At 55.5% G+C, this 24,498-nt stretch overlaps 1 protein-coding gene across 8 annotated transcripts; it reads left to right on the forward strand.

The window, feature by feature from the left end:
- Positions 1–625: 625 nt before the first annotated feature.
- On the forward strand, positions 626–22,706 carry BAG6 (BAG cochaperone 6). 8 transcript variants are annotated; one of them, XM_044419725.1, is made up of 26 exons: positions 626–828; positions 5,336–5,492; positions 6,301–6,418; positions 7,307–7,530; positions 9,197–9,250; positions 11,740–11,814; positions 11,899–12,098; positions 12,299–12,428; positions 13,374–13,571; positions 13,661–13,937; positions 14,303–14,380; positions 14,479–14,589; positions 14,743–14,855; positions 14,967–15,051; positions 15,540–15,886; positions 17,296–17,647; positions 18,534–18,703; positions 18,808–18,861; positions 19,536–19,638; positions 19,748–19,872; positions 20,153–20,299; positions 20,744–20,803; positions 21,412–21,555; positions 21,661–21,768; positions 22,137–22,283; positions 22,385–22,706. In XM_044419725.1, exons 2-26 carry the CDS (start codon positions 5,415–5,417, stop codon positions 22,481–22,483), a joined length of 3,597 nt encoding a protein of 1,198 aa, XP_044275660.1. In that variant the 5' UTR covers positions 626–828; positions 5,336–5,414; the 3' UTR covers positions 22,484–22,706. The 8 variants fall into 8 exon arrangements, with proteins under 8 accessions (XP_044275660.1, XP_044275661.1, XP_044275663.1 ...); XM_044419726.1 differs by having other exon boundaries at positions 5,381–5,492; XM_044419728.1 differs by having other exon boundaries at positions 5,384–5,492.
- The last annotated feature ends 1,792 nt before the right edge of the window (positions 22,707–24,498 follow it).

A 24,498-nucleotide genomic window follows, 5' to 3' on the forward strand; every position in this document is an offset into this window, starting at 1 on the left:
TCTTTTGCTGCCTAAGCTTACATAGGATGTGGTAACAGGGCCAGCTAAATAGACCCTTAGTGATCACATCCAATGCAATGTGTTTTAGGGACTACAGAGCCCTTCCTTTTCTGCCAACTCTCTCTAGGATTCAGGTTAACGAAGATGGCGGCGAAAAGTCTTTTGAATTAATGTGGACACTCTCCTAGACCATCACGAAGGCCAAAGTATTTTTCCTTGCCCGTAGCTAAGATGGCCGGATAGTTTGGTTCACCGCGGGCTATTTGCCCTGAAATGACATGGCGACCACAAGCCGCCACCAAGGGCGTTCTTTGCGTCACAGAAAAACTAAGACGAGGGAACAGTACGCCGGCGTTAAGTTTCTCCTACGCCTTCCAAAGCTTGAACGAATTTATTTTATTGAGCATAAAATACTATCTCAGTTCAGATGATAGAAAATATTTTAAATGTACAATGGGCAAAAATGTTGTTGAGGAAGTTGAAAAGGCTGCTCTTACTGAGCTGTGTTGCTAGAATAGCAGCAGGCACTCTTTCGGGCAACTATCAATGGGAAACGGAAGAACAACGAACAAAGGGTCCTAGTGCGTTTTTGCTCATGCGCAGGAGTTGGTAGCTTGGGAACACGGCGACAAGGAAGCGGGAGACGCTCCAGGCGCGAGGCCGGCGGCGGTTTCGCCACCAACGCCCGCTTCGGAGTTTTGTGGACTTCGGCAGTGGGGCAGGGAAGAGAGAGTCAGAGAGAAGGAAAAGGAAGCTGGAGACTTCAGCAATCACAGCCCCCGCCCCTTCTCTTGTTGCCGAGGGAAGCGGAAGTGTCGCCATTTTCAAGTGAGTTGTATAGGTGAAAAGGGTAGCTCGTAGAGATATGAGCAGTGTAGAGTGACATAGGAGTATTAAACCTGCTGTGGAAGATCGACCGCCTTCGTTGTTCATGATCACTACAGATGCGGAGTGACGAGACTCTCTCCCTTGGTTTTTTTAATAGATAAACTCGGCATTGATGGTTCAGTTTGAGGTCGGTCGGGTTAATAAAGACTAGTGTAGTATATGAATCTTTTGACCCTTTTTCTTTCTCTATGGAGCGTGGCATCCGCCCATTGAATTCTCACCCGGACGGATATTAGTTTGACCGGAAGTGCCTTGCGTTGAGCGGAAGTGGGAGTTCAGTGCGGAATTGGTTCGTATTTGCCGGGAAGTGAAAGGACGGGGGCCAGGTTGGAAAAATAATGTTGGGGTTCGGTATTCATAAATATATATGGGGAAGGGCGGGAGGGAGAGTGTTTTCCTTTCTACGTAGGACAATGGTTCGGGTGGTGGTATAATTTATAATCCTCTGAAGTTGAATTCCCGAAGCATATACATGCGGCAGGTCCTGGAACCTCTGGGGAGGAGCTTTGTGGTCCCTGTGGGGCCCAGTGCTTAGCTGCTGACTGCTCAGAGGAAGGAGCCTTTGGACATGGTGATATGGGGTGGGGAACCTGGGAGAAATTGGCCTGGCCCCAGTCAGATTGAACCCCATATAAAGCTCCAAGCACAGACAATGCTACCTAGCTGCATTGAGGAGGGTTTTATTGCTGTTAGGCTTTTATAAGAGATGGAGTGACTTTCTCCACTTCAAGCCTCTAATATTCTTATCCTCCTCTATTGCTTGTTGTGCTGGCAGTTGGGTGTACCCTGGAAGTTTGGCTTGTGGGCAACAGTCAGAGATGGATTCTGAATTCATGCTTGTTGAAAGGAGATTGGATTGACTTCAGATCAAATAAACAACCCGGGCTGGCAGTAATGTAGGGGGAAGACCATACTGGGGAAAGATCTGTGTCTCAGTGGTAGAGTATATGTTTTGCTTGCAGAAGATACTGGGTTTGATTCTTGGTGTCTCCAGGTAGGGTTGGAAAAAAATTTTGCCCAAAAGTATGAAGAGTCACTGTGGGTCAGTTGTTGACTGGACTGGGCGAATTGAACAAGGATCTGTTCAATATATGGCAACTTTCTACACACTTATGTTACCAGGGTTTTTTCCCCCCAGGAGCTAAGAATGTAGTACAGAGGTGTGATCCCAATTCAGATTAAACTGAGATGTTGTGACTTGAGTGGGTTGTTCAGCAGTGTTTTGAACCCTAATCAGTGCTGAAGAGATGATGCTTTGCATGTGTGATACATTATGAATAGTACAAAACACATAAGGAAAGGTAGCTTTGTAATAGGAATCCAATCAAAATGATTGGCCTTTGGAAAACATGGGTCAGCACTATGCTCAGCTAAAATAAGACTGAACACTTCCAATCCCATGTTGACTCAGCTGTAAGTCCATTCATTCTATATACTCTCAAGTGATTATGCTTAGTTGCAGCCTTAAATTTGCTATTGTGCTTTTTTTTTAATAGCAGGAGAGTTTTTCTAATACAACTTCATATGAATTTATAATGTTCTTGTTTAGTGTTACTTCCTTGGTTAATCATACAAGTTAGCAGGATTCAAAGTCCTGTACTGTGCGAGAAAAAAAGTGAGGTTGGAGTTTAGCAGTTAGAAATGGTTGTTCTCTCCTCTAATTCTGTTCAGTACTGGTACCTAGAAAGATGTGTAGCACCCTTTAAAGACGGTCATGTACTGCCTTCTAAACAACCACTTGTTTATTCAGCAGATGCTTGTTACATAGAGATAATTCTAACTGACAAAGGAAGCATTACAGAAGTTAGCCTATTAGTTCAGCTGTCTAACATAGGCATATATAGATTGATGGGCTTAAACATTTTTTGGATTTATTGCAAGGCTCTTGTCTGTGTTAGTGATAACTTCCCTTGAAGAAGAAATGAAAGAGACTTTTGGAGCAAGTTATGCAAGTTTACTTGGTCCTACTGAAGTTGGGCCTGGAGTTGTATAGGATTGCAGCCTTTAGTCTGCTTCTTCTTGCTCCATCCCAAGCTATAATTCATTGATTTATGCTCACAGATCTTGCATTCCAGTGTACTTTTAAATCCTTCACAGAGGTAGGCTTTTGTATGTTTCTCCAGTTGCAGAGAATACACAGAGTAATTGTATTTTATTGTAAGTTGCCCAAAGAGCCTATTGGACTATAGGGAGGTATATAAATATGATTATACACACACACACACACACACACACACACACGTGCATGCGCGAAGATGTGGCTGAAAGGTCATAAAATGCAAACAAAAAAAAAAATCCAAAACCCCCCAAAACAGTACAATCTGTGAGATTTCTGTGATATTGTTCTGTGTACAAAAGAAACACCAATTGGAATCTTGTTTAGAAATGTTATAGGATTTACCTCTGGCATTTCTTTGGCTTATGACCTCACTGTTTGCAACCTTTTCCGTCTGTGTATGTTTCATATGTGTGCATCCATGACCAATTGGGAGCTGAGGATACAACATGCATGTGATAAAGCAAACTCTAGTTTGATAGCTTATGGCACAATAAATGTGCTAGTCTTTAAGGCAACTTCCCAATGTGATACTTTCTAGATGTGTTGGGTTGCAATTCCCATAATTCCCACCTATTGCCTGTCTAGACTGGCTAAACATCATGGGAATAGAAGTCCAAAATATCTGGAGATGTCAGGTTGTGGAAGGCTGCTTTAAAGTGCCATAATGCTGCTCTTTTATTTTGTTGTCATGGCCTAACACAGTAACCTCTCTGGAACAAACATAATAACAAACAAGTTACTATTTTTAAATAATGCTATTCAGAGCTATTGAGAAATTAGGGATCTCTGACTAATTAATCAGATACACCTGGACCTTTTGAACGTACATGTTTCTTTGAGAATTCTGAAAGGTTGCTGGTTTGTATGTTTGAACATGTTATTAACAAGCTGCTTTACTGCTCTTTCTTTAGGAAGAAATTTTCATGTTCTTCCTCTTCCCCTTTGTAAATGTGTGATGCTGCCTTGATGCTGTTAGGCTTATGAGTTGATTGGTGGCTTTTGAGGCAACTAATGCTGCAAGAAAGTCCCTGATACTGGGAATGATTGAAGACAAAAGGAGAAGGGGACGGCAGAGGTTGAAGTGGCTGGATGGGGCCACTGGAGAGGTGTGTGTGTATGGGTGGACTTGGGGGGAAGGTGGAGGACAGGAGAACCTGTAGGACTGTTGTCCATGGGGTCATGAAAAGTCAGACACGGAGTACTATGGTGTTTTCTAGGAAATTAGTGAGCTTCTGCCAGGCTTCTTAAAAGCACCATCTTATCCATTTTGTCAGAATGGCAATACAGAACTGGCCACTACCTATGTCGAGCTGAACCCTTCTTCATTAAATTGCACTTTGGCTGTGAGGCACATAATTGTTTGAGCTTCCTGCAGTGTTGCCTGATCAAAGGAACATTTTGGATTCAGAGTCTCTTCCATATCATTTGTGGCTTTCACTGATCTCTGATTTGCGTTTGCAGCCAGACTTGCTTGGTTTATGCTTCTTTGTTTCAAAGAATGGAACTTAGAACCCTTCAGGACAAGGCTTGTGCTACAGGATTGTAAAATGAAACATCTACTCATATGTATGCCTTTCTCCTAGGAACTTGAGGGGTCGTGGGTGAATGTCCACCACCACTGTGTTTTTAAAACAACTCTGTAAAGTGGATTAGGCAGAGATATTGTGTATGCGGATCTGGTCTGAGATGTGCCTCATGGCTGAGTGGGTATTTTGGACTTGGTTCTTCCAGCCTATAGGAACCAGAGAAGAAAGCGGATCAAGTTGAAACACAGCACACACTCTGCCATACCATTTCTCCTGTCCACAGCAGTCTCTGCTGTTCCCTCGATGTTTTTCTCTTTCCAGTACAGAGGAACTGATCTCTCTCTGTGTCTCTGTTACTCTCTCCCCCCACCCCCATTGTTCAAACACACACATGAAAAAGAAGTGATTCCCAAAAGGATGGTTTGGGGTGGGGGAATAAATTATGCCGAAAGAGCTGGATGTTGCTGTTGGTTGTGAAACTGCTCTAACCATTACACTTCTCTGACTGAGATGGCTATCGAGAGGGGAATATCTGAACCCATTCCACCCTCCCTCCAAAAATGGAGAAGACCCAGAACAAATTTTTAGAAATTTTGTTTCCCAGAGGTTTTTGGAAAAATGCCTCAGTTTTTCAGTTCATTTCCTGCAAACTTTCACATCTCTAGGTTGCTACAGTTTTGCCTGCTAATATATTCTGTGAAATGATATATGCCATGTAGTAACTCTAGCATCTTGTAGCCATGTTATGTGCATGGATGTCCTTTATATGTTACTTTTCTTAAAATGGTACTTAACATCCATTTAGGAAAGCAAGTTCTCTGCTTTTGGTTTTTGATACCTTCACATCTGCTGGTAATTCTAGATCTCTGGGTACAATCTCCAGCTTGACCTGTATCCCTCCATCTAGCAGGAAGATTTAAGGAAGAATTTCACAAGGCACCATGGCAGAACCAGAGAACCTTGAGGTGATGGTGAAAACCTTGGACTCTCAGACAAGGACCTTCACAGTGGAGGAAGAGGTGAGAAGCCTTAGGCTGAAGTGGCAGCCTCACAGTGTATGGGAAGGGGCTCTGCCTGTACCGCTGCAGTGAAAGGATGCTGGCATAACCGTGGCTGTCTCTTCTGGGGCCACACAGGCGGGTGGTTAATCTGCAGTTGACCCCAGTCTGGTGGTTAACCCACAAATAAGAACATTTGGGATGGGATGGTACACAGGAAAATACAGCTGGACAGCAGCATCCTGGCCAGCAGGGAGGGTCACTTAGTGTAGACTACCTCAGTGGTGCTCAGTACTGAAAAGCATCAAAAGCTACCATGGGCCCAGATGCGACTGCATTTCGCGCAGCTGGGGCCATATGAAAGAGTGTGTCCCTGAGCTCTCCGGTATAGGGTATAGGTTTAGGGAAGCTTCCTCAAACCTGGTGCCCTCCAGGTCAGCCCCAGCCAGCAATGGGCAATGGTCAGGAATGCTGGGAATTCCATTTGAGAACATTTGGAGAGCACCAGAATGAGGAAGGCTGCTGCAGGGTCATCTTCCTCTGACATGACCCGGGAGCAGCAGTCGTGTTTCCTGTCCCCAGCACATGTGGCACCGCGTCTGGGTTGTGCCATTTTGATCTGATGGCTTTCCCCCCGGAGCTGCTTTTTGCCACTCAGGGGCAAGTGGTGTGCCAGCACCCATACAGAAGTGGCTCAGTCTGCCGAGCGTTTAGAACTTCTTAGCCTAAGGAGATGTAGAAGGGGTAAAGGATGAATTGAAAAGCCATGGTGAGGGAGGAGGGATGGCATTTCTGGCTGGACCACCTCAGTTTTGCTTTCGCATTGCAGATCACGGTGAAGGAGTTCAAGGAACATATCGCAGGCTCAGTCAGCATCCCCTCAGAGAAACAGCGCCTCATCTACCAAGGGAGAGTCCTGCAAGATGACAAGAAGTTGAAAGAATACAGTGAGTATGCAGGAGGCTGTGGGTCAAGATTGTGGAACCAGATTGTGGCTGTGGGTTGCTGGGGGTGGGTGGGTGGCGGGGCGATCTGAGCACATCTGATAGGCAAGGGATGTAGAAGAAATTAAAACTATGAAGGAAACAGAAAGGGTCTATCTATTTTGCCTCCCAAAAGGCCCTCAGGAGTGATCAAAAGCATAATTCAATGGTAGTAATATCTTATATTCTTGTTGTGGAATTGGTGTGGCACATGCACAAACAGCTCCAGTGGAACTCTGCTGTTTTGCAACAGGCAGCACGTGGACAGCTTGGGTGGTCGTGGTTTTGAGCAGGGAAAAAAGGAGTGTGAGTTTTGCTTTTAAAGGGCTCTAAAGCACATTTCTGTTTTTATAAATGCACATTTGGAATGCAGCGCAGGGGGAGTGGGTGATTCTGAGTGCCCGGATGTCAAGCAGAGAAATGGGTTGAGTCGATCAACAAAGACAGACTTTTGGAGCTTCATTACATATGTTTGCATGTCATGCGCCATTCTGCCCCTCAGAGTAGCTGTTCCAGCTTTCCCCAACCCGGTGCCCTCCTTGTGTGCTGGGTGACCACTCCCATAATCCCCCAGCCATTTAAAGATGGGACATCAAGCAGTCATTCACTGGTTTACTCAGAAACAAGCTGAGTGGACTCAGTGGAGTTTATTCTCAGGTGTATGGTCATGGGATTGCACCTGGAGAAGCGGGGCTGGAATGCCAGGGAGGTGCCTGGCTTGGGCAGCAAACTCCCTGCCTCTGTTTGGATGAGCCCCCCTCAGGCCACTCTGCCCTGCAGGGTTGTTGTGATGCCAGCACCTACTTAGCACTTTTGATCCTATCTTCCTGTGTGCCCTTGTCATTGTGACAGATGTTGGAGGCAAAGTCATCCACTTGGTGGAACGTGCACCCCCCCAGACACAGTCCCCCTCCTCGGGGGGTCCCTCTGGAGTCGGCTCATCTTCTTCCCCCCACAACGGTACAGGCCCCCGAGGGGCAGGTCCCACAGTGCACGACCGCAACGCCAACAGCTACGTCATGGTGGGAACCTTCAACTTACCAGTAAGCATTATGGACCCACAGCCAGCCACACAAGTGAGTTCTAGCCAGAGGATGCTGCCTCCCCACAATGCTTTTATTTCCACCCCCACTGAAAGTGGGAAGAATTAGCTGACGCACTGCTATACGTTGGGTGGGGGGGATGCTAGTGGACGGGGCATGAGGTGGTAGGGGCTCTGTGTCCTGGCGCCTTTGCCTCCCAAGTCTTTGTGGCATGGAGGCAGTGGTAGAAGGCCCCGTGCTGCAGCTCAAGCGGGTGCCTCTGGCCCCGACACACTCCTTTTCAATCACGTGCTGCAGTAGGAGGAGACCTCCTGCCTGATCCCGTTGTCTCCTCCCCTCCCCTCCTGTGGCGAGCCTTGCTCCAGCTCTGCTGCACGACTGGCCAGGTGAGGCAGCAGGGCTGGGGAGGGGGCGGCTCAGCGTAGCCGCGTCAGACTTCTCTTCTGCTTCCCGGGAGACTTGAAGGCTTGTGTCTCGTATCTAGAGCAAGAAGTGGCAACTCTAGCTTTGCACCTGTGGGGTCTTCCCAGGTGCAGATTGCTTTCCTTTGTATCTTCCTCTGTATTTGTAACTTCCTGTTGGCTCACATGGGTAGCCTACGTGACCTCAGCGGGTGGGGGGGTGGTTGTGTGGGGCTCAGTGAGGGTCATGCCAGGGCCACTTTTGAAGTTACACACTCTTGCTAATATGCTTTGAATGATACTACCCCGGCTTGTGAGGAGGGTCTCCTGAGATGCCTACCCCATGTTCTGCATTTTGCAGATCAGTGCCTGATGAGGCGAACTCATGCATATCCCCTCAGTAACATTACCAATTGAACTCCCAGTTAACTGTCCACTGGATTGTGCCAGCCCCTGCTTGAAAACACACCTGAAAGCTTTGCTCATGGCATGGAGAAGTCAGAAGGAAATTTCTTGTCAGAAAATGGCTAGTTGTGACCATTCTTACTTCTCTCTGTGAGCTTACCCTTGTGTAACTTGGGATAATGTTGGGCCTTCTACAGGCTGTGATTCTGCTTGAGCACAGCGCTGAATGTGCTCTTGTTCAAAATTTCATCTTCCTGAGAAGTCCCATCATTTTTTTAAAGCTCAAGGTTCTAGCCCTTATGACAGTATTTTTGAAGTTGTGCACAATGCCTGCTGAACTTTTCAAAGCCCAGGGGGTGGCTGAATAAGATTGCCATTGTTTGCAGGTAGAGTTTTGGTGCCCTTCATAACTCCTTGTCAGTTCTGATGATGAACAAGTCCATATGAAACATACAAAGATTTTATGGTTTATACAAATGCCTGATTTCTACCTCCCTGGCATAGTGTTTGAATGGCCGTGGCATACTGTTTTTTCCTTTTTTAGTACATAGTGTGTACCCACCATTTTGAATAATATTTAAATACTGAGTAGTAAAAAGCCTTGACCAAGAGAGAATCTTATTGGAAATAAATTCTGGAGTACATCTAGTGCCTGCATTCCAGGTGTTCCCATTTCCGAAAGAAAGTATTTTGCAAGTAATGTGTAATGTCAGAAGAGACCTCAAGGGGTGAGGTGGAACTCCTGGATGAGGAAGCACTGTTGTCTTCTGCCTTTCTTTCTGCTCTTTTTTCCCCTGTTTCCTCTCTTCCTCTCCTTTCCCCACCTTTTTTGTTTTGTTTCTTTTAATTCATTTCCCCTGTCTTTTCCTTTTCTCACCCCCTGCTTTCCAAAGAGCGATGGATCATCAGTGGACGTTCATATAAATATGGACCAGGCTCCCATACAGGTACAGGCGGGATGGGACAAGATTTCTGTGTGTGTGTGTGTGTGTGTGTGTGCGCGCGCGCGCACATGTGCTTTAAACATATGTGGGAAGCACTAACCTTATTTCAGTAGCATCACAGCACTGCCTGGCTTTTGGTGAGGAATTTTACCTTTCCATGAAGGGAACCTGTGATAGCGGGTGCAAGCTGGAAGATTATAGAAGGGCTGCCTGACCCAGTCTGGGGGAGGGGGCTTAACTGGTGCTCAGGTGCAGGCTCCGTTGGTGTGGTGCAAGGTGATGTGGCTGGTGAGAGGCTTGTGGACCTTTTCTCTGGCTGTCGCCGACATTCTGTGAAGCCAAGGCTGCCCCGGGGTAAGTGGCCGCTTGCCGTTTGCCATGTAGCGGCACTGCAGGGCGGCCTCTGGTTGTGATGGCAGCAGCTGAGGGCCCTTTGCTTCCCCGCCCTGCAGGAGTCAAGCTGGCCCTCTGTGGCGCACTCTCTCTCGTCCCCACACGCAACACCTCTGTCTTGCTTAGAGCGGGCCCCTAGCCTGTGACCGTCTGTAGAGGTCCTGCTCTTCCCTTCCTGGTCCGTTGATGTGGCCCGGCCTTCCCAGTTGGCATCATGAAGAAGGAGCCGGGCTTCCAGAGGAAACGTCCGCGCATGTTCCTCGCAGCGGCCTGGGCCCACGCTTGCCAGCCGTCCTCAGTTGGTGCTCATGGCTCCTTTTGCCTGTGTTCTGAATGCGTATGGCCCGTACTTCTGCGTCCCAAGTAAGAGGACGACGGAGGGGGGCCAGCACGTGTGTCCCGTAACCTGGCATGCCTCTGCCCTGGTCTGGTGTGCCAGAGGCCTTGCAGACAAGCTGACCACCCTCCAGGGCAAGTGCCTCTTCACCAGGAGGTTGCCTGCCATCTCATCCGGGCACCCTTCCTGGGCGTTGCAGTGTCTGGAGCCTCTGCCCCCACATGGTGAGGCTGGGACAAGGGGTCAGCACCACATCCGGGCCTTGGAGCAGTGGAGCGATGCCTTGATAGCAGAAGGGCACCCTGCGTGTGAGGGGCAGCTTTGCTCTCACATCTACAGTGGTCCTTCTTCAGTCGTGAGAGGCAAGCTTTTGTAAATGGAACATGGCAGGTCACCAAATGCAAGGGCCCCAGTCTGTGGCTTGCACTCTGAGAAGGTGGGGCCTTCCATGAGCCCAAGTGTCCCAAAAGGCTACTGGGAATGACTGGACCCCCCTGGAACATGGTCGTTCTCTGTTGCATCATTCTATTCTGGTGGATTTAGATGGTAGTTTTCTGCCAGGGCAGATGTGGCTTCCTCTGGCAGGAAGTTCCCCTCTGCATAAGCAGGACGTCCTGGCCACTGGCCTGCCTCTGCTATACTTTTTGCCTTCAGCAGACTTTGTGCTGGAAATGCCTCCGGAGGATTGTCTGCCCAAATGTGTTGGTGTGGTGTTCCCCTTGGAAGATCGTGAAAGGAACTCTACACGGATTTTGAGCTTTGCATTCAAATAGCTGGTCACTGTTTCTCCAGCCTGGTGCCCTTGTGGATTGATGGAGTGGCCTGGTGGTTAGAGTGTTGGACTGGGACTTGGGAGGGCCAGGCTGTACTCTGCGCTTGGCCACGCAGCTCACTGAGTGACTTTGGGCCAGTCACGGACTCTCAGCCTAACCTGCCTTGCAAGGGTGGTCGTGAATAGAACAAGCCACTTGCAAATAGGCAGGCCACTTGCAAAATGAGAAGAGGCGGGATAGGAATGGGACTAAGCATGAACTTGGATGTGCTGTGGCATCCATGGAACATTCATATCTGTCCTGTGGATTGAACCCTGAGCTTTACAGTGGAAAGATCTAAGCAGAATTGGCCACGGCATGTCTCTGCACAGGACCCAGGAGTTCTTGTTTGTGGTCAGAAGGCTAGTTTGCTCAGCGACAACTTTCCTTGGCCCCCTGAAGGCGCTCAGGGAGGACTTCTTGCAGGGAGATTGGCTCGCTGCAGCCTCACCTGTGCCCTGAGTTCGACGTGTGTGTGTGTGTGTGTGTGTGTGTGTGTGGAGGGTGCCATTACTTTGATGGGCAGGGGCCACTGCCAAGTTGCAGAACTTCCCCTTTGCATCCAGGAGGTTCCAGGTCCAACCCCTGCCATCTTGGCTCTGAAAGCCCAAAAGAGCTGCAGATGGCTGGGGATGCTGCTTGAACTCCTAGGGAACTGCCCCCAGGTAGGGCACATGATGCTGAGCCTTGAAGGGCCAGTCGCCTGCTGTGGCAGTTTGGGAAAGGGGCTGGGGGGCTTGGAGGAGGGCTGCAGGCATTCTGGGGGTGAGCCCCGTTGGGTGACATGGCTTCTGGGAGCAGATCTAAAGGGGGAGCAGGAGGGACCTGAACTAGCCTTGACAAGGTGGGGCGTTTCCTATGTGGGTCCATGAAACTTGTCGAAGATTTGAAGGGTGAAGGGATCCTGATTCTGTCATGCTGGGGCCAGACTTCTCCCCCATCTGTTGCAGAGTGAGCCCCGCGTCCGTCTTGTGATGGCCCAGCACATGCTCCGAGACATCCAGGGCATCCTGAGCCGGCTGGAGGTAAGCCAGCTGGGTGGGGGTGGATAGGGTGGTGCCAGGATGGAGCGTGGCACTGAAGCGGGGACCTGTTTCTGGGTCACGCAGGTCACAGGCTCCTGTCATCGTCAGGGTCACGCCAATGGCCAGGCCTCATCCGGACCCGAGGAGCCACCATCCGCTGGCCACCTGGAGCGGGAGCCGATGGAGGGGGCCGCATCGGAGCCTCCCAGCGAGCCCACACCCGCAGAGGAGACCCCTCCCTCCGGGGCCGAGCCCCCCCCTGTGGCCGAGCCCCCGGCACACAAGTAAGGCCTGGGCCCGGAGCAGGGCAGCGTGGGCGGCAGCAGCAGAGCTGGGGCTGCTCCGCCTTGCCGAGAGGTGGAAGTGAGCATGAGGCGGGGTGGGGCAGGGGCCAGGGAGGGGCGTGCTGGGGGGGGCAGAATCCCTGGGGGAGGCCGTGGGCAGCCTGAGTGGTGACTGAGTGTCCGTGCCCCTCTCCCCGCAGCCACCCTTCTCCGGGCGAGTATGTGGAAGTGCTGGGTGAGCTCCGCGGGGTGGAGGGCAGACTCCAGCCCTTCTTGCAGAGATACGAGGAGATCCTGGGAACTGCTGGCACTGCTGACTACAACAACAACGTAAGTGGGTTGTGCTGTTTGTGGCAGAGGAGCCGGTCAGGTCCCCCCCCCCCGTCTCGTCCGAGGGCCTTCCAGGTCATGATGGTGTCTTGGTTGTTCTCACTTCCAGGGGCTAAACCTTTTCAGTAGGTTACTGCAGCTTGGGCCTTTCCTTCCCCCCTCACATTTTTAGAGCACTTGATAGCCAAAGTTCGGCAAATTAATAGATAGACCTTCCTTCTATGAAGTACTTTAGTTGTAAGATGCATGCTGGGCCTCAGGCCTGCTTGGAAATTGTGCCTTGGGTGTTGCTAGTCCATGCAGTGGTTGCTGCTTGAGAGGGCATTTTGCCCATCCTCAGAGGTGTACCGTATTATGGTCTTCCACACCTTAGGGCTAAACCTTGGAGTTCGAAAAAGGTTCTGGGTCTAGCCTTTTGAGAGCATCCCTGCCCTCCTTCCCAGGGTAGGCCATGGATGTGTCCTGCGCTGCCCCTGGGGAGGAAGAAAGGTGGCCTTGGTCTGCTGGCCCTTGTGATCTGTGCCTTTTGTGGCAGTTGTGGTCCGAAGGGGGGGGTGGATATTTGCCAGCCGCACCCTCTCCTAGCACAGACTCCACTGTTGCCTCTCTTCCTGTTTGCTTGGAACAGAAGGCCTCATTCTTACCTGGTGTTCCCGGGTCGGGGAACCGAAGCTGCCTTGCTTCCCCCTTAGATCAGGGCCGCCCATGTTTAGCTGAAGCAGTGCTTCTGGAGCGGCTTGCAAAAAATAAGAGAGAGGTAAAAATCATGACATGCGAAGGTTTGGGGAGGAGGAGGAAGAAACTCTGTGGACTTTCAGCAACATCAGTGGAATGGCCTGCTTCCCTTCTCGTCTCCTGAGAGTGGGGGGGCCTTTCAATGAGCTGGATTCGTCTGTCTTTGGGAGAACTCGCCCGATTTTCCTGCCTGCCTTTCACTTTTGCTAGACTGAAGGTCGTGAAGAGGACCAGCGCATGATCAATCTGGTTGGGGAATCACTGCGCCTCCTGGGGAACACCTTCGTCGCCCTTTCGGACCTGCGCTGCAACCTCTCCTGCAGTGCCCCCCGGCACCTCCACGTGGTGCGGCCGATGTCCCACTACACGGCCCCCATGGTACTGCAGCAGGCCGCCATCCCTATCCAGGTGAGGGGCCCTCCTGCCCGCAGCAGCAGCCCCGGCTGAGCACGGCCAGAGAGTGCCTCACCAGCTGGCCTGTCGCCCTCTCCCCTCAGATCAACGTTGGCACTACGGTCACCATGACGGGCAATGGTGCTCGCACCGCCCAGGCCGGCTCGGAAGGCTCCGCAGCGCCCCCGGCCACCACTCCTGCCCAGCCGGGCACTTCCAGCCCTCCAGAGTCCTCCCGTCCCGCGGAGGGGTCACCCCCTGCCGCCTCCCCTGGAGCCACCCCCACCCAGACCCAGGCCTCCCAGACAGGCCACCCCCGTGTGATCCGCATCTCCCACCAGACAGTGGAGCCCGTGGTCATGATGCACATGAACATACAGGGTGAGTCCTTTGGGGCGCCCTCTCTTGGGGGGGCAGGAGCCACTTGAGTCCTCTGGATAGCGGTGGCCGGTAGCGCGCGTCATCCCTTTCCGCCGGGGCCAGCGGGAAGGGCTGATGGGGATGCCTTGGGGGCTCGGGGCTCCCAGCCCTGCTTCGGGGGCGTCAGAGGCCGTCTTCTGCTGAGCCAGGCTCCTGAACCTGCTTCCTCGGCCCTGCTGATGCTCCCTGGCTGCAGTGCCTTTCCGGGATCTCAGGAGGGGCTTTCCAGTCCTACCAGGAAGGGTTGGCGGTAGAAGCCAGGACCAGGCTCTGGGCTGCACCTCGGCCCTTTGCTAGCAGCCGCCCTGCTTTTTCCCCTTCCTCAGATTCCGGCTCCCCGATGGGAGGGAGCGGCTCTGGTGGAGCGCCGTTGTCAGGACCAGCCGGGCCAGTGCAAGGAATGGGTAAGGGGAATGGAGACCTCCGGTGCTGGGAGAGCCTGAGGCCGAGCGGCCTGTGGGCCCCGGTGGCCCGGCTCCACGTTTGCCATCTCTCCCATTAGGCGGTGCGGCTCACCTTCCGCTGCCCAGCATCCCGCCTGAGTTTATGCAGGCCGTGGCCCACCAGATCACGCAGCAAGCCATGGCGGCCGCTGCCTCTGCTGCGGCTGCAGGTACCAAGGTGGGGGGGGGGTGCGCACCGAAGAGGATGGGGATGCAGGGCGGGGAATGGCTGGTCCTCTGCCGCCCCCTGGGATCCGGAGGGCTGTGCCCAGGCGCTGAATGTGACAGGCCTCTGCCTCCTGTCCCCTCTTCCCGCCTCCCAGGCCAGCAAGTCCCCAGCTTTCCGTCGGCTCCAGCACGCGTCGTGATTGCCAGGCCCTCTGGTCCTTCTGCTCGGCCTGCTCATCCCGGGTCGCACCAGGCACCGGGGCAAGGGGTGAGCGCACTCGGGGTTGGAGGGCGTTGAGGAGGCCCCTCGGCGTGTTTGGGAACGGGATCCTCCCTCTCGCACGGAAATCTCTTCTCTTCAGCCTTCCTCTTCCCTCAGGGCCCTGGCCTGGGTGGAAACGCGTCCTTGGCCCAGATGATCAGCGGCTTGGTGGGGCAGCTCCTCATGCAGCCGGTGATAGTAGGTAGGTGGCAAAAGGCGGCGGGGAAGAGTCTCCAAGGAGGATGCTGTGCCGTTGGGTGGGCCAGCTCAGGAGCTCTCCTGTCCTGACTGCCGACGGAGCTCGCCCTAACTTGGGCGCCGCTGTTCAAAATAGGACGCAGAAGCTTTGGCCCAGGCACCAGGTTCAGCCCTCTGGGCTTCTGTGGGGACCCGCAGGCTGTCCCAGGCCCCTTCCTGACCACCACTTGGCCCGGTTTTTATGCAGTTCCCCCCACTCTGTTCCAGAAGTTGGAGAAGCTGCTCTTCAAGCTTAGTTATTTACAGAAAGTCCTTCCAGCGACATAACCTGGTAGCTTTGGTGTCTGTGTCCCCATGTTGTCCGCCTTCTGAAATCCTCTGCAAACCAGAGGGGGCACCGGGCGGAGTCAGCAAGGGCATCGCCAGGTGGTCCGTGCTGGACCAGAGGGCGCCTCGCCTCGCCGACCGGCCCACCCTGTCTTCTCTCCCCAGCCCAGGGCAGTGCGACCTCCTCTGCATCCTCCTCTTCCGTGAGCACGCAAGCGACCTTCGGTGCTGGCAACTCCGCGTCCCCTCCCACTGCCTCGGCCAGTGCTGGCACGACCAACACCGCCACCACTGCTGCAGGGGGCAGCTCGGCGGGGGCCCCCGGAGGACCCCTCCCCTCCGGCCAGCCTCCGACGGGCACTGCGGAGTTCCAGTTCTCTCAGCTGCTGGGCAACATCCTCGGGGCGGCAGGCTCCAGCGTGGCCGGGGTGGCCGGCATGGGCTCCCCCACTGTCACCGTGGCCATGCCGGGCGTGCCTGCTTTCCTGCAGGGCATGACCGACTTCCTTCAGGTGAGTCTTGTCCGGAAATACCCTCACCCAAACCCACGCGGTCCTTTTCCGCTGGGCAGCGGTAGGTGTCTTTTTCCTGATCCGTTTGACTTTCTGTTCCTGAAATGCAGGAAAGCACGTGAGTGCGAGTGGGGAGGTGGCAAAGGCAGTCGGGCCACTAGCTTTCCGTTCTGGGGCCTTGGCTCATTTTTCAGGGTGTCCGTTTGGGCAGCAAAGTGGCCCACGGTTCCAGTCTTTGCACCTTTCGTAAGTGCTGCAGCTCACCTGGAATGACTCCATGTTGCGAGGGGTTCTGGGACCTCTAAGGTTTGCGGGAGGGGGTTGATTGATAAAGGACCTGAAGCTTGTTAACGGCTGAACCAAGACCTAAAAAGAATGAGTCGTTTGCAGGATTGCAGTGTGATTGTGGTAACATGCCTGGAAAAAGGGCTGGGGAGGGAAAGGGAGCAAACGGAGGCCTCTGTTCTTAAAGGCCCATCCCTGTTCCTACAGTGACCACATGGGAGGGGGGAGTCAGCCAGATGCTCTGACCGTCGGCTCTTGGCGCATGCCCAGAGCTGCCCTTCATGTTTTCCTGTCAGCAGCGGGGGGGAGAGAGTGCCACATAAACACTGCTGCGTCCCCCCGAGGCCAGCCGTCCCCGGCCCGTAGCCCTCCAGACGCACTGGACGGCCACTCCTGCTGCTTTCCCTGCAGCGGGGCCTGCCATTGCTGATTTTCTTGGGGGCCCCAGTGGTGCGCACACAGGGCTGAGGACAGTGCCACCTTTTGCAGCGGGCCTGCCACCTACAGGGTCCTTGATTCAGCTCCTGGCATCTCCATATAAACGACTCTAAAGTTGGGGGAAAGCCTGGCCTGAAACTTTAGGGAACCGCTGCCAGGCAGAGCAGGGGGGCCGCGCTGGGCCAGAGGTGCTGGCAGTTTCACTCTAAGTGACCAGGCCGCAACATGCCTGAGTACCTGATGGCTCGACTCCGTGCGGCGGAGAGCTTTAGTAGGCACTAGGGAGCTCCTGGGCCAGTTTGCTCTGCAGTCCTTGGTGCACGCAAAATTGGTGACAGTCCTCCTGGCTGCTGGGTGGGGGAGCCAGTCCTTGCTGCCCCCAGGACAGAGGCCTGAGCGAGACTTGGAAGAAGCAAGCCAGAAGCGCAGGCGGCAGCACGACCTCTTTGCCTGCGTGGGTGGTGTTTCCCTTGTTTCCTGGCATCAGCTGGGGGATGGTGGCCCCCGGCCCTTGGGCTCTCTGGGAAGGCAGCTGCTTCTTGGGGCCACTACTGTCTCGGATGCTCCCGCTGCAGATCTGGGTCACCTGAGGGCAGCTCTCTTGGTGTCCCATGCCTTCCTCTTTGTCCTGGGCCATCCCAGAAGCCTTTATGGAACGTGCCTCCTGTCCCCTCTTCTTTCCCCAGGCCACACAGATGGGGGCTGCTCCCCCACACCCTCCTGAGCAGGCTCCGCCATCCCCGCAGCCGGTGGCCTCTCCTCCCCCACCGCCCCCTCCTCCGCCACCCCCTCCCCCCCAGAGCGGGACAGAGGCGCCCCCGGCCGGCGTGGGAGGGAGCGGCAGCAGCAACGGGCGTGGGACGGCCTCGGCGGATGCGCTGCCCCTCGAGTTCTTCACCAGCGTGGTCCAGGGCGTCCTGTCCTCCATGATGGGCTCACTCAGCGCCCAGCAGGGCAGCACCGAGAGCATCGCCGACTTCATCCAGCGCCTGAGCGGCACCAGCAACATCTTTGAGCCTGGCACCGAAGGGGCCCTTGGTAAGGGTTGGGGAGCAGGCCGTTTTCTGCCTGTGACTCCAGTGCCTCACCTCCCGGTTGCAGGATGCTCTTCTCCCCAGAGACCTGGATGCCCCAGACCGCTTCTTTCCTTGGGAATTTCCAGTGGGAGCACGGGCGACCACCTCTTGAGAGCACTCCAGCAGCCAGTTCCCACGTCAGCAGAGGGTTGGCCTGCGTGGCCTTTGAGGCCTCTTCCAGCTTTGGGGCTCTGTCCTTCCTCCTTCCTGGATGGAGGAGCTGACTATCACACGGTTGGCAACTGGGCTTGCCTCGCAAATAGCCCTTGCCCCTGCCCTTGCCCCTGCCCTTGCCCCTGCCCCTGCCCTTGGCAGCTTCCCCGCCTTCCACGCCCACCTTCTTCCTGCTTCGATGCTTGGCTCCTTTTTGGGCAACCCACTTCCCCACCAGTCTGCTCGAGTCGAGGAGAAAGCTGCTCTTGTTGAGTTGGAGTCTTCGCTTTCTAGGTATGACAGCCCTTCCAAGCAGGCTGGCCATGTTTTCCCTATATTGCTGGTGGGGAGTTCAGCTAAGGGCTTCCAGCAGAGAAGTTAGAACTGGGACTTGCTGGTTCCACGGTGTAGCCTGCCACCCACTCGATTGCCCCGGCGGCGACATCCCCCGGGAGCACGTCTGACTGCTCTGCTGATGAGGTGTCTGCTCCTGGCTCGCATCGCTTCCTTTTCCCTGGCCAGCCGTGAGAGCGGTTGGGTTTTTTCTTCCTGGGGCCCAAGGTATCTTGGCCACCTCTTCACTCTGGGCCTCCCGGTGGTGCTTTGTGGGCCAGGAAGAGGCTCAGCTTGAATGGAGGGCTGGCCGCTCTCCCTGCGCCTCTGTTTCTTCCCTTCTGCATGTGTCCCCATTCCAGGCTTCTTTGGAGACCTGCTCTCTCTGATCTGCCAGAACTTCTCCATGGTGGACGTGGTGATGCTGCTGCACGGGCAGTTCCAGCCGCTGCAGCGGATCCAGCCCCAGCTCAGCCACTTCTTCCGCGAGGAGTACCTGCACGGCCAGGAGCCCACCGAGCGCAATGTCCGGGTGAGGGGGCCTCCTCCCAACCCCTCCCCTCCCCGCTTTACTGGTGCATCTCACTTTCATGCCTCTTTCACTCACTAACGGCGTGCCCCTTTCGACTTTTCCAGATGGCCACTTACAATTTGATTAATGGCTTGGAGGAGTACATCCGTGAGAGTTTTGTAAGTTCACCTGTGCTCCAAAGGCCCCGGCTTCCCATCCACAGCAGTGGCGTGCTCTGGGCTGGGAGCCAATCCCTGTCTGTGCTTGCAGAGTGGAAGCCGGGGACTGGCCTCGATGGGCCCTAGCCCCGGCAGGAAGGTCCCCGAGGCCACTGAAGTTGTCTCGGAATGTGGGCTCATCCTGTATCTTCACCCTCTTGATCTGAGGGAGGGAGGAAGGAAGGGAGGAAGGGAGGGAGGAAGGGCAAACAGTGTTATAATTCTGTTGCAGGATTCTGCGACCTAAATAATTATGTATCAGAAGGGGGGAAGCATCCTTCCATGTGTCCTAGTGTTCTTGCATTAACAAGGAGCTGTGTGGGAGACTGAATTCCTGCCCCCAAGAGTTCTTGTTCTGCTTCCCTTGTTGATTTTTAACCACTTGGAGTAACCATAAGGGCTAGAAACTTCGCTTAAAAATAGACTAAACATAGATTCCCTGGATGGTGCCGTTTGCTCCCCGGGTGCCATTCTGAGGGGTTCCCGTGGAACCTGGGCAGACGCAGTCCAGGCAGTGCAGGAATGCCCTTGCGGCCCCGTCCCTGGCGACCTCTCCCTGTGATTTCAGTCGCTGGCTGTGCCCGCTTCCCCGCGCCCCTGCCGAGCCTCAGGCCACTTCTCTTTCCACACGCCAGGCTTCCGTCCGCGTGCACGAGGGGGTGGACGTCACCCGCACGAACCTGGAGTTCCTGCAGGAGCAGTTCAACCGCATTGCCACACACATCCTGCACTGCACTGGTAGGGAGCGGGTCCGGTCCGGTCTGGTCCGGTGGGCTTCCTGGGGCTTTCCTCCCCCTCCCCCGGCTGTTTCACGTATCTTTGCCGCCACGGCCGCCTCCTCTTCCAGATAACACCTTCGGGTACCGGCTGCTGGAGCTGTGCAACCGCGGCCTGTTCGAGTGCTTGGCGCTGAACCTCTACTGCGTGCGGGGAGAGCAGGCGGCCCTGACCGCCGTCATCAGCGACCGCATTGTGAGTGGCGGTGCTGACCTGGCCTTTCCTCAGGCAGCTCTCTCGCTCAGTCTGAATAATTCTGAGAACGGGAGCTTTCCCTCTGCGGTGGCCTGTTCAGAACGGGGACGTGTGCTCACGGGGAGTGCAGCTGGTGCTGGCAGGACGATCACAGCGGGGCGGGGGGCTCTGCCTTGTTTCCCGGAAGCAGTGCTCGGGTGGGACTGCTGTGGGATCAGCCCTCCTCCGGGTCCTGATGGCCCTTTCCTGCCTCTCTCTCGGCCCATCCCGGCGGCGCCAGAGGCGGATGTCGGCAGATATGAACCCGTCCCTGGTGAGCTGGCTCACCACCATGATGAGTATGCGGCTGCAGGACATTCTGGAGCACATGCCCGTCACGGAGGAGCACATCCTGCAGTACGTCCGCCGGGTGGGCGACCCGCCACAGGTAATGCTTTTGGGCGAGGGTCCGAACTGGTCACTGGCGGGGGTGGGGGTGCCGTCACTTCCAGGAGACGAAATCTTCAGCCCCGAGGCCGTTTGGGGGCAGGAAGCAGGGGCAGCAGGGGGCTGGGCAGCCATGCCAGCGTCACCAGAGGCAACATTGTGATCGTGGGCATGTGTGCTCTGGCGTGGCAGAGCCCCCAGGCAGCATGTGGGGCTCACGGCAGTTTCTTTCGGCCCCTTGCAGGCATTTCGATTTTTCTGGCTAAAATTTGGTATAGCTATTAGCTGTAAGAGCCAAAGGGAGCCGGCTTGGGGGGCTGTGTCCTGACTTGAGAGGGCTGGGGCTTGAAGGGAGGGCAGAGTGGCGGGGGCCAGGACGGGTGATGTGGGGGTGAGCGTGTAGAGCTGAAGGGCTGGCTCAGCTTTCTTCTCCCCCTGCTGTCAGCCTGCTCCCGAAGAGCCCATGGATGTCCAGGCTGTGGATCAGTCCCCAGAGACCCTGCAGGTATGGGGGTGGAGGGGGGAGGGCTTGCTGCTGGACGGCTGGGGGCAGCATCCTTGCATGCCCCTTCGGGGGCAGCCGTGTTGGAGAAGGGAAGAGGGCATGTGAGCACGATCCTGAACAGCTGCGGGACACTGCCAGGTGAGCAAGGCACGTGGCCCGGCTCAGATGGCCAGTAGTCCTGATGAGTGCGCTCTGTGAGGCAGAGGAGTCCTCGTGACCCCTGACTGCGGGCAGAGGCCTGGGGCTGCCTTGCCCACGTGGCCTAGAAGTACTCGAGCGGCCGAGGCAGCATGGCTGCCGTGGATATCCTGGCGGCCCGGCTTGACTGCTCGGCTGCCAGCAGGCCAAGAGGCGCCCTGGAGACCCAAGGAGCGAGCGGCCCCTCTTGGTACCCGAGCTGTGCCCTGCCTGGCCCAGCATCCTCCGTGGGCTGGGTCCTGGGGCTGTCCCGTTTCCCCCCCCCCCCCCGGGCAGGTGGCAGGCACTGAGCCTGGTGCCTGTCGATGCCGGTTGATGCCTGCCGCCACACCCCCCCGCTGGAGAGCATCGCCTGAGCAGGTGTGCTGAAGCGAGACCCTCCGGCGGCTCTGTCCTCTCACCTGCTGCAGTGTGACAGCGCCGCTTCCCCAGCCCCAGCCACCACGGCGGAGGAGGCCATGCCGCAGCAGGGAGGGGAGCCGGAGCGTGAGGAGATGCAGCAAGGAGAGGCCCCCGTGCCAGATGCAGAGCCATGGGCTGCGGCGGTGCCTCCGGTGAGTGCCTGCGGGCGGGAAGGCGGGGAGGGCTCACCCACCTCGCAGGGCCTGCTCGGGTTGCTCCGTGCTCCCCCCGCTTACGGCTCCTCCTCCTCTACGCAGGAGTGGGTGCCCATCATCCGCGAGGACATCCAGAGCCAGCGCAAGCTCAAGCAGCAGCCTCCCCTCAGCGATGCGTACCTGAGCGGCATGCCGGCAAAGCGGCGCAAGGTGAGGCCGGCCTTCCTGGGGCGGGGCGGGAGGGAGGCTGCAGCCCGGCCGTGCTGGGGCAAGCTGGCTGCCAGGGTCGGGGTGGGGTCTGGTCCCGAGCTGCTGTTCTTGTCCACAGCTTGAGGGGCCAGGAAGTGGGGCTCTGCAGCTGGGACTCCGTACGTGGCTTGAGAAGGGGAATCCTCCCGGGGGGGGGGGGGGGGGGGGCGCTGCTGGCTCACCGCTGGGGAAGTGTCCGTGCCCTTCTGTGGCCGGTCACTTCTCGGCCTGCTGCTCCACGGGGAGGCCATGCGACTGCCTCAGGCTGCTTTGCTTAGGCTGCTCTGAGACAGGTCCAAGGCCACCTCTGCTTCCGCCTCGCTCCACAGACCATGCAGGGCGATGGGCCTCAGCTGCTTCTGTCCGAGGCGGTCAGCAAGGCCGCCAAGGTGGCCGGCGTGAAACCTCTGACCAGCACGGAGAGCCTGAGCCGAGACCTTGCTGACCCGGCACTGCAGGAAGGCTACCGCCAGCAGGTGAGGGCAGGGCTGGCCCGGCAAGTTCTCCCTCTCCCCACATCTCCCAGCCGAGGGATTGGCAGCTGCCAAATTGCTTTTTCCTGCTTCTTGTCTTGCAGCTGAAATCGGACCTCCAGAAGCGGCTGCAGGCTGATCCCAGCTTCACTCCCCAGCGGTTCCCCAATGCTCAGCAGGCCTTTGTGGCCGAGGACTCATAGCAGCTGCTGCCCAGGCTCCCCGGTCTGGAGGCACAGGCCCAGCGGGGTGGGTCTCCTTGCCCTCTGTGCACCGTGCAAGCAGCCGCTCCCTACTCAGGCCAAATATTTAAGTTCCTTCCCACGGATTTCCTCATCCCCTGCCCTCTGGTTGCTGTGACCTTTCTTCTCCAGTGGAGTGTCCAAGTTGCTGCTGAAATCAGTCAATAAAGCCACTTGTCCAGGGCCTGGCTGTGCGTGTGTTCCTGGCAGCTGGCGAGATTGATGTCTGCGGGGGGGAAGAGTTGGCCTCTTGGTTTGTAGCCCCTGTTGGGAGCGGCCGCATAATTATCTGCGGAATTGCTTTGCCAAGGGCTTCCTTCTGTGCCTGCTTTGTAAGATAAAGCTGTAGGCAGGCAGCTCACCCTCTTCCTCCAGCCAAGCTTTTCAACCACGTGTTGCACGTTCTCGTGCGTAACGTAATGCACGTCTCCCCAGACTCGTGCTGCAGTGCTGAGGTTGTCGCATCCCTGTTGTGCCCACTTGTGAGCCGGCCCTGGCAGTGCTCTTCCGGACCAGGAGGCAGGCACTCGAGATTGTAAGAGCGGCAGCAAATATTTCCTCAGCATGTACCTGGGCAGTGGTTAAAACCAGTGGCGTGTTCTGTTGATGATGCTGCAGCCTTTGTAACCTGCCTGTTTGCTCTTTTGAGGAACCCGAGGCAGCTGACAGGGCTCCAGAGTTGCCACTTGTCCTCACAGCTGTGAGGCGGGTTGGGCGTGACTGGCCCAAAGCAACCGAGTGAGCTCCACAGGCAAGCAGGGCCAGAATCTGGATTTCCCAGTCCGCCAGCCCAGAGCTTTCACCACCACACACTAGCTGCACGGAAGGCAATGGGGTTGCCAGAAAATGGGGCAGCCGTGCTGACCTGGGTCAAATGCCTGCTTCACCCTGGAGTTGGTGGTCAGCGGCCAGCAAGGTGGCCATGCAAGCCTGCGATCATTTACATAGCACTACCCCCCTGCTTGTGCTGGGCAACACCTCGCGTATACGGCGTGCGGCCTTTGGTATTGGAAGAAGCCCCCTTCGCCAGCCCTCCGACGTGCCTCCAGGGGTGGGGAGCGGCTGGCAGGGGGAGATCCAGTCATTAGACCCTTGGCTGGCTTGCAGTGGGCACATAGACCGCCTGGTGAGCTGCTTGCCTGGCGTGAAGGTTCTGGGTATCGTGTGCCAGCTGGATAGCCTTGCCGGCGGAGTCAGCGGTTGTGGCCACGTTGGCACCAGTGATGCAGTTGTGCTGGGGAGCAGGCTGCTGTCCAAGGCCACTAAGGTGGTGCTCTCTGAAATGCGACCGCTGCTACGCTCAGGCCAGCTGGACAAGCCCAGCTTAGGAGCCTTGATGCATGAGCGAGAGGGTGTGCTAGAGAGGGTCAGGTTTGTTCTGCCCTGAAGAACAACTTGCGGCACGCTGGGGATAGGCTTCATTTGAACCTTAATGGAAGCAGACCACTGGTGCACTAAGGTGGCAGAGCAGCTTTTAAATGAAGCTCTGGGAGGAAGCCTACAGGAGCTGGGAAGCATTTGGCTTGGGTTAAGTCATCCAGAGGAAAGGGTTTCTGCCTGCCTGAAGTCAGGAAGTCAGATAATTAAGTCAGAAGATTATGGCGAGATTTGATAGCAAGTTGGAGACATTTAAGTGCCAAAACATGAGTTGCATATGTCTGGAGAAGAAACTTGGGTGTTTCTGTGCAAATGCTAGACTCCTCGGGGCCAAACAGCTGGAGTGCCTATTGGATCCTTGCCCGTCTTGGTTAATAAATAACTCCAAGCACGGGATTGGGACCTGGATTTTGGAAGTGGTTAACGCTTCTCTGAGGGAGGGTCGAGTGCCTGCCCCTTTAAAGGAGGCGGTAATACGACCGGTCCTGAAGAAAGTGTCACTGGATCCAGAGATGGCCACTAACTATAGACCTGTGGCCAACATCCCGTTTCTGGGCAAGGTGCTGGAGCGAGTGGTGGCGGGACAACTCCAAGCACTC

The sequence above is a fragment of the Varanus komodoensis genome, unplaced genomic scaffold (genome assembly GCF_004798865.1).
Source record: "Varanus komodoensis strain SLA01 unplaced genomic scaffold, ASM479886v1 scaffold107, whole genome shotgun sequence".
NCBI lineage: Eukaryota > Metazoa > Chordata > Lepidosauria > Squamata > Varanidae > Varanus > Varanus komodoensis.

Bases quoted from the DNA above. Each gene is read 5' to 3' on its own strand.
- BAG6 (XM_044419725.1), top strand. From the start codon at position 5,415: ATGGCAGAACCAGAGAACCTTGAGGTGATGGTGAAAACCTTGGACTCT. The intron at 9,251-11,739 runs GTACAGGCGGGA...CATCTGTTGCAG, and splicing joins TGGACCAGGCTCCCATACAG to AGTGAGCCCCGCGTCCGTCT. The intron at 12,099-12,298 runs GTAAGGCCTGGG...CTCTCCCCGCAG, and splicing joins GCCGAGCCCCCGGCACACAA to CCACCCTTCTCCGGGCGAGT.